Consider the following 8,657-nt stretch of genomic DNA (forward strand, 5'->3'; position numbering starts at 1 on the left):
GAAGCAAAGGGGGGTCACGGGATTCCTGCGTATGGAAAAAGTGCAGCCATTGACATTCATCGACGCTGCTGAACGTTGACAGAGACCAAACTGTGTGTCAGCAGAGTGAGGGGGTGGGTGGCACACATCAGCAGTGGTGACAGTGACGGTGGGTCACTTCCCCTAGTGCAGATTGTTACGAGCATGGCTCGTGGCTCTTGTTCATCGCTAGTGAAATGCACGGCCCACGGTGAGGACTGTGTTGAAAAGTAGTGTTTTGTAGCTGAGAATTTGCTCCATCAAATAGTGTTCTTTGCATCTGTTGTAGTTTCCATGTAGTTTCCAAATAAACAGGAGGCATTACTTTCAGAACGACCTACATAGGTCTTTTCATTGTCTAAGTCTCAGCTGACATTGTGTCAACAATATCTATAGAGTGCACTAAATTAGGTTTTGATTCCATACTTCAGGGACTTTCAATTATCCAACAATCACTGGCCTCTTGGGTGCTTGAAGTTTAATCAGGCTATGGTATAATTTGTTGGAAAACTAATTTCCATAAAAGGCATTGACGTAACAGAAAAAAGAATCATCTATTGTGGATCCAAATGTATTTGAAAATTTCAGCACTTCTCAAGACTCAGTTTTTTATGGCTGTCCTAGAGAAAGAGCAAATCAACTGAAACTGAAAAAGTCAGAATAACACGTTTTAGTTGTGTTGGACTTGAGCAGCGAAATATTAGATGTTACTCTTTGCCAGAAAACCACCACCACCAGTGAAACCACACAGCTTTTTTTTGAACCATTGATTAACAACAGCATCAGGTTTATCCCGTTTTAAATAAAAATTATTTGAGATTTTTGTGCTAGATCTGTGCAGTTATACAATCCACTGCTTCATGCTGATGGGCGGACACGGTAAGCAAGTAAACCACAGTCTGTAGAAGCAGCTGAAAGGCACTTCGGCGTTTGGATATCATTCTTTCTGCTCAGTGATTATGGATGTAATTTTGGACCCCACATGTCTAACAATCAAAGCTTATTCTGCATGATTTCCAACGGGAGCTGCCCATTGCCCTGAGAGATACATCTGAGATTGCTGCGTAGTGTGGTCCAGCACCACACTGATGGGTGTGTTGTTCAAGAAGAACTAAACAACCACTCTAAGGTGGAGGAGACGCAGACCCTCATTTCTGAGTGTTTTCAGTGGGGTGGTTGTGGCAACACCTGTTTGCTTATTTCAACACAGGACTTTTGTCCAGCCAAGAAATGGAGCTGCTTTATTCAAAGGACTGTTTTGGATCATTGAATAAGTTGATCCAATATTCTTCACATTACCGTCACAGTATCAGTAGATCAGCCCTGTAACCTCCTCTGTGTTACTACATGAAAAAAAGAAGGAAAATTGGTTTCTTTGATTAAACGAACCACGTCCCATTTTAAGGCTCAAGAGATGTTAGCTATTTCTTAAATAAGGCTATAAGAGGGAAATAGCCCACAGAAAGTGGATGTATTTGTCCCATCGGGATAGTTATACAGCTGAGAAGTGCCATGGGAAATGCAAAGATAAATGCACCGGTCCTAGCCGGCAAATGACGTTGGCTTATATGGAAAAATTAGTACCAAAGTTATCCTCTCCAATGAGGTGGGGACAGAGAATGGATAAATCATCTTGAGTGCACAAGGAATTAAAGCCAGGATCTGGCCTAGTCCTGCCTCCCTGTATTGGGATCTCTTTTCTTGCTCTGAGCCATGTCTGAGAGTGCTTGCAGCATGAAATCCTGCTCCTTAGCACTGCAACCTGTCTCCCAAATGCCTGGCCTCAGCCCCAGTCCTGCCTTCTCCTGGACCCCAAAGCCATGGGGTGACCTTAGCTCTTGGCCTTGCTGGAGGTGAGGAGAGATGAGACCCAGACCATCCCTGTTTTTCAGGAGCTGCCCTGCTAGAGCAGTCCAAGTGCAGGACACAGACAGGTCCTTCTCCTCTTTGGGTTGCTGAAGCAAATTGTAGGATGAGCATTGCAATGTTTGCCATTCTCACAGAGCAGAGGAGGCAAATCACAGCCCACTGCCACCCCCCCAGCCATCTGGCTGCAGGTCATTGCACTCACCACAGGCCGACAATGCTCAGAAGACAAGGTCCTGTTACGGCTACTAATAGCCAGTGCCATTCCCGCACCAGGTACGCTACCATGGCCAGCAGCATGTTCCCGATGCTCCAGAAGATGCTGCTTAGGATCCCACAGAAGGTGCGGTGCTGTATGTCCACCCACTCCATCCCTGCAAGAGGGGAGGTCAGCTAGGATGCACAGGACTTCTCCAAGAAGGGCATTTTAACGAGGGCGAAGGAATGTAACACCCCGGGTCTTCTCCTCTGGTAAGCTGCACTGTTTGGCTGACATTTGGCACACTTACAATGTTCATCCGCAATGCTTAATGTCTTGCAAAGCTGTAAGCAGCTAAAATAAATCCTTAAAAGAAGAAATACTGGACACGCAGTAAGAAACAGTGCTAAAACCACCTTAGATGATACTTTTTTTTAAATCCCACTAAATAGCATTCAAATGGTCTTCATGAAACAGAATTTTTTTCCCCTAACCATCTTGCCTGCACATTCCCCCATTTTTCTGCCCACTCATTATTTCAGATTAAAGAAATATATTAAAATGAATGGTCATTCATGTAGAATCTATCAGGAGTAGATACCAATGCACATGTAAAGCCAGAAGAGATGGTGGTCTTGTTTCTGTGTGTGAAATAAAGCAAATTTTCCTCCAAAGATCTGGACACCTTGCTACAACCTCTAACAATCAGAAATGTCCCTTCCAAGCTCTACTTTGTCTTGAAGGCATCAACCTTAATAACAATAAAAAACCATAGGAGGCCTTGGGATCTGTCAGGTCTCGTATGGACTTTTCCAGTATTTGAGCCATTTTAGCTTGATTTTGGCTATATCTGCAAAAATTCCAAAAATTTTTGCTGCACGTGTAACTTGCTCTTCAGTACAATGAGTCTTGCTTAGTACATCCTAACAAACCTACAAAATCATCCAGTGCTCTGTAGGGTACCCTGAAGTTTGGAGCTTTTTTAATTATATAATTACCCAAATTCTTCAGCTTCAGTTTTGTCTAGCTCTGTATGATTTTTCCTGTTAGACAGGTAGAAACACCCCACAGATGACACATCATCCTTCTCCTGCTGAGGACGTGGCAATGCTGATGAATTGTCTTAACAGCATGTTTGAAGGGTGAGAACTTAGTGTCGGAGGAAAGGGGCAGATACTTTGGTCTATGGCTTTTGTTGTACTACTGACGATCATTGCCAGGAACTGGGTAGCATGAATTGCAAGTGTTAATGTTGCAACAGAAGTACTAACAAGTGGTTGCTATATTTTGACCAGACTGCTAAAGCATTAATTAAACTGAGAGAAAATTGTAATTCTTGGATTCTTCCAAGAGGAATGTTCTTTTGATTGCCTGTAGTGAAATTGCGTGCATAACTATGATTTCCAAACTCCTGTTCCTATCCTCTACCCTGTCTGGTAGGCAAGTCCCTACCTACCCACTGTCTGTCAGAAGTGCCCCTATACAGCCAGGCACCCACAAACCCCCACGTACTTACCCAAAGGCAATACAATAAGGGACATGCCACTCAGGGCCACCCCGGTGAGAGTCCGCGTGATGGCCAGCATGCTGTAGGACACAGAGGTGGCACTCAGCATCCCAAAGACGACAGAGCACACAAGCGACAGCAGAAGCATGGCTTTCCGTCCAAACCTGCCACAAGCACAGGCTGGGTTACAGAGGCTGGAAACGTGTCCCAGAAGTAGGATTTGAAATGGGGCAAACCAGAGACTCAAGGAGGAAAATGAAAATATTGCCTGCTCTACAAAGAGCACAGGATGCAACGCCCCAGAGAGGAGGGAAAGCTCTGGGTATAGCCGGTGCCACCGTGGTGCAAACGCATTCAGAGGGCTAGCCTGCCCCACGAGCATCAGGCACAAGGGTCTCCAACGGAAAGAGCAGCATTCATCAAAACAATGTATCGTACTCCCCCATTCACCGCCGTCATCAAAAGCAGTGATGCTTCACTGCTCAAGCGTCACAGGCGTGAAGTCCCATGCTGCTGGGACATGCTGCTCCCTCCAATGGCTGTCCCCATGCCTGGCTCAGCACGTCCTTCTCCAATGGTTCACTCAGGATCAGCCACTAGCTACTACTCTTGAGAAGACAGAACCATGACACTTCCACCCTGATCCTTGGAAGGAAAATAAAAGGAATCCAGTTGTCAGTCCACATCTGCAAATAGCCCTGATAGCCTAAGAGTCTAAGAGGAATCTGCTAGGAGGCTGTTCCCCAAGGGGTTTGGAAGCTGTAGGACCATCTTACTCCCTGGAGCAGAGTCCTGCGTGGAGAGTGTGGAGGAATAGAGAAAATCAATTACTCACAAATGCAAATGTGTAGACACAGTCTATATATTTCTACACAACCTATGAAAATCTGAAAATCTAAAGATCAAAACGGAGCACAAGGCATCGGTCTTCTGATGAACATCAGCAGTGCATGTGACAAAAACTTAGGTTCAAACTGGAGTAGTAAATTAACCCTGTCAAGAGGTAATACTCAGTCTGAAATCCTGATCTGACTCTGGCATTAGGGCTCTCTCAGCGGCCACCTGAGAAGGATGGTGGCAAGAACAATTGCTCCAGGGGAAAAAGTGATGTGCCAGGACATAATGCCACAATAACATTCCTAAAAATGATCATATATGACTTCTAGCACCAGCTAGTTAATGAATCTACTGGAGAAAAAACAACCTGTGGCTTGGGCCTGAGCAGTTTCCTGGATCTGCTTTGAAATTTAAGCAGAGACAGTTTGCAGAAGTCATTGTAATGCCCCTGGGTCGGAGCAGCAAACACTCAGAAACACACCAGAGCTGGATCGAGTTTCCAATACGGTAACTGCCTAAGAAAGAAGATACATTTTTTTACGTGAAGATTTTTCTTCAAAATACAGTGAAAAGGATATAAACCCATATAGCTTGCCTGCAGGGTGCCCGGCAGCTATTTATGGACCCATTAGCAGACTCAGCAAATGCATGCCACCTGCTAGCGAAACCAGACGCAAACTGGCAGGGTTGAACTGCAGGCTACAGGGAGGCTGCTAGAAATGATGCTGGTAAAATTATCTTCAAGTAGAGAGGTAGGAGATTGCAACTCCTGAAAGATTAAATGTAGGAAATGTAACAAAAGGAGCAAACTATACAATTATAAAAGAGAACAAAAAAGCCATTTTCATAAACATCCCAATCTGGAAGCCTGCCAATTCAGTACAAGAGCAAGGTACAAAAGGAAGGTTTGGAAAAGAGCAGACAGTGACAGAAACAATATGTGTGTGTATTTGCATATATATATTCACAGAGAAAGTTGTTGGAGGGTTTACCAGGGTAAAATTTGTCAGTAGAGATGTTCTCAAATCCAAATATAGAGACTTAGAGCAAAATGAATCTGAACTGAAGCAAAATGCCGGAACCAGATGCTTTTCACCCTGGAGCACTAGAGATGAAATCTCTGCATCACTGTTAGTACAACAAAGAGGCACCTCTCTGACGGCGAAAAGGAAGGTTGCTAAAGAGACATCAGCTTCTCACAGAATCACAGAACCGGTTTTGTTGGAAGAGACCTTTAAGATCATTAGGTCCAACCATTAACCAGCACTTCCAGTTCATCATTAATCCATGTCCCGAAGCACCACATCTATGTGTTTTTTAAATGCCTCCAGGGATGGTGACCCCACCACCTCCCTGCGCAGCCCGTTCCAGTGCTTTACAGCTTTCTCTGCAAAGACATTTTTCCTAATAGCCAGGTTTCCTAAACCTCCACTGGTGCAATGGCATGCGTTTGCTCTAAAGCAAACCCCCTCATTTGGGTGTCCTTAACCCACTTCCATATAACTTGCAAGCCGTTAACTCTTCTAGTCTCTTTGTTTGGATTTGTTTAAGTCAGATTTCTCCTTTTTTAGACAGTTGTCTTTTCTGAAATCAGTCTCACAGACAGTGGATTTTTTCAATTTTTACTGTTCCTGCATCAATGCTGACCAAAGGGTTGTGGTCATTGCTGCAGTGCATCTTACTCCTAACCAAGGACAGAGCTGCTGCTCTGGTGTGCTACTAACTGGCTGATCCGTGATCTGCAGTGCTTCCCCGTATGACTTTAATTCAGTTTTCATGTGAGAGGATGGATTCTCCCTTTACAATTGAGTTTTCTCCTTTGTCTGCCCCTCTGACCTCTTGCAGGTCACAGGTTTGTGAAGTTATCATCATGAAACTGAAGTCCTGGAGAAATAGTCTGAAAAGCGCCAAACCTGTCTGAAAGGTATCCAAATACCACAGCCCCCATCGTAACGCCCATGAAGAAGAAGGTTGCAGTTGCCTGGTTCAGTCCGCGCTGCTCACACACAAGGTCCCACTGAAACACAAGGCCAGAATGACACTTAGTGCCCAGTTGCCTTTCACACCCCTTCTCTTCAGTAGTCAGCCATCGTCTTGCAATTTATATCCGCCAAATCTGATTGAGGGGGTAGAATCCTGCACTAAACTGCACACAGGATAGAGCTGGTGTCTGAAAAATGTAAAGCTGCATCTTACAAAACTCGGAGGCCTCCCAGCTACCTGTCACCACTGTGACAGCCTCTCTGGGGACACTTGTTGGGCATGAGAAAGCATTCCTGGGTACCACTTCTCCTGGAGAGATCCCCTTTTGCTCTCCTGGTGCCTGTGATAGCTGCTTTACACCTGCTTGGGTGCATGTCTCCCTTCGTTCCTTCCGTCATGCTCCCGGGACTGCCCTGATGAAGTGGGCAGTTACAGGGTGATGCACTGCAGTCAGCTGTCAGACGTGCCTCAGCCTTCGTTAGGGAATGTCAGGGAATGACATCCTTGACCACGTCTGGAGGCTACTGCACTGTGGGTGTAGTATCAAAAGGCTCCACGCTCAGCAGCTCTGCTGCAGAGCGCCTCTGCTCCTGCCTTTTCCCCCAAGGGTGCTTTACACCTTTCTCCCTGAAACAGTGCAGAAATCAGGTGCAGACTTGGTGCATCTCTGACCCTTGCCTCTGTGCCTGCCTAAAGCAGGAGGTGGTTGGGTGGTGGGGAGAAGGGAGCAGCTCAAGGTTAAGAGTGGGCCTGCTCTTACGGGTTCGGTTAGCATCAACATTTCCAGCCCAACCATGCCCCTTTCTTCTGACCAGGTTGTCCTCTTCCCAAAGACCTCCTGTGCTTTGGGCTGCTTTTCAAGGGAAGTAAAGCATTAACACCTACAGGTATCACTGTTAGCTCTAGCAAAGTGTCTCAGAAGGTGGGTTGTTAATGTTCGATGGGCAGGGACCTGGAGCAAACTCAAGGTTATGGCTGGCCAGCAAGCTGCATCTCAGTGGGAGGCCCCTGGAGAGCACGTTTGGCTTGACAGCAAGAGACACTGGTGGTAGAAGAAGAGAGGCAGCATGATCTTGGGGAAAAGAGGAGAAAGGCAGAGATCCATGAGGAGGGGTGGTCAAGGGAATAAAAGTTACAAAATGTTTGGAAAATCAAGAAAGCAAATAACGGGCTCGTATAAAATCCTGACAGGGTGCGATCCTGTGCAAATGCTATGTGGTCCAAACAGAGAAAATCGTATATGTGTGTCTTCCCCCAACCTCCTCCCACCTCTCAGTCGCCTGGGGAAGTTAAGATGCTTATAATGAGAAATATTGGCTTCTAACTATCAATGTAAGCAAGATGCTTATAATAATAGTAACAACAATAAATGTTGGTTTCTAAGTCTGAGCTTCAGAGATCTTCCCCATCCCAGGAAATGTTCTCTAAACAAGTTAAAATTTCTACTGGTTAAAATACAGATTCCCCTCTGACTCTTTTCATCCAGGGTACTCATCTCTATCTGCTCCTCAAAACACTGAGCTAATTTCATATTCAGCTAAATCACAGGCCAGGTGTTACCTGGGTGGAGATGGTGGAGGTGAACTGCGAGTGGTCATAGACCCATCCATGTTGGCAGTGCTGGATGGTGGAGTTGTTTTCTGGTTCCAGAGAGGAATTGAGCAGCAGGTGAAACTGAGGCTGCGAGAACATCTCACAGGACCTGAAAGTGCCGTCGGGCTCCCGAGGGATGCTGATGAGCAGAACTTCCTCCATGCTGAGGTTCACAAATGCCTCTTGGTGAGGAATTGCACAATGATGAGACGGGGTAGCAGCAAGAAAATTGTGTAGCAAGAAATGCATGGGAAGGTTGATTCTTGGGAGGCAGAGGATAAACAAAATCAAAATCTGGAATCTGCCAAAGCCACCTATTTCTGGCAAGAGATCCTCAAACTGCATCTTTTCTGTGGAGTTTGTTCATTCAGAGCAGCTACGTATCAAGGAGCACCAACATGGAAGTGGTCTCTGTCCTTGGAGCTCAGCTTTCCATGGCTTTCATACAGCCTTTGCGTCGGACTTTGAGACCTTGCTGAAAGTTTGTCAAAAGTCACAGCGAAACTCTCCATTTGGGCTAGAGCCAAAGAAATTATCCTTTGTGCACACAACATATCCATGTCAAGTGAACCCAGCACAAGCCGCCTTCTCTTTTCAGAGTCCTTTTCTTCTGTTGCGGTACTTTAGAGGGAGATCCACAGTAGGAAAAGAAGG

At 45.6% G+C, this 8,657-nt stretch overlaps 1 protein-coding gene across 1 annotated transcript in view; it reads right to left on the reverse strand.

Annotated features, from left to right (window-relative positions):
• Positions 1 to 8,422, reverse strand: part of LOC104491623 (solute carrier family 22 member 7-like) — a gene marked incomplete at its 3' end in the record, with an annotated part of 10,088 nt that extends 1,666 nt beyond the window's left edge. The window contains exons 1-4 of the mRNA XM_010134074.1: positions 7,971 to 8,422; positions 6,341 to 6,444; positions 3,600 to 3,754; positions 2,090 to 2,258 (exon numbers count right to left, since the gene is read on the reverse strand). Of these exons, the coding sequence (XP_010132376.1) occupies positions 2,090 to 2,258; positions 3,600 to 3,754; positions 6,341 to 6,444; positions 7,971 to 8,348 (806 nt within the window). The remainder of the gene's footprint in view (positions 1 to 2,089; positions 2,259 to 3,599; positions 3,755 to 6,340; positions 6,445 to 7,970) is intronic.
• Positions 8,423 to 8,657: the final 235 nt, after the last annotated feature.

This window comes from Buceros rhinoceros, unplaced genomic scaffold (assembly GCF_000710305.1).
Source record: "Buceros rhinoceros silvestris isolate BGI_N320 unplaced genomic scaffold, ASM71030v1 scaffold6854, whole genome shotgun sequence".
In the NCBI taxonomy this organism is placed as follows: domain Eukaryota; kingdom Metazoa; phylum Chordata; class Aves; order Bucerotiformes; family Bucerotidae; genus Buceros; species Buceros rhinoceros.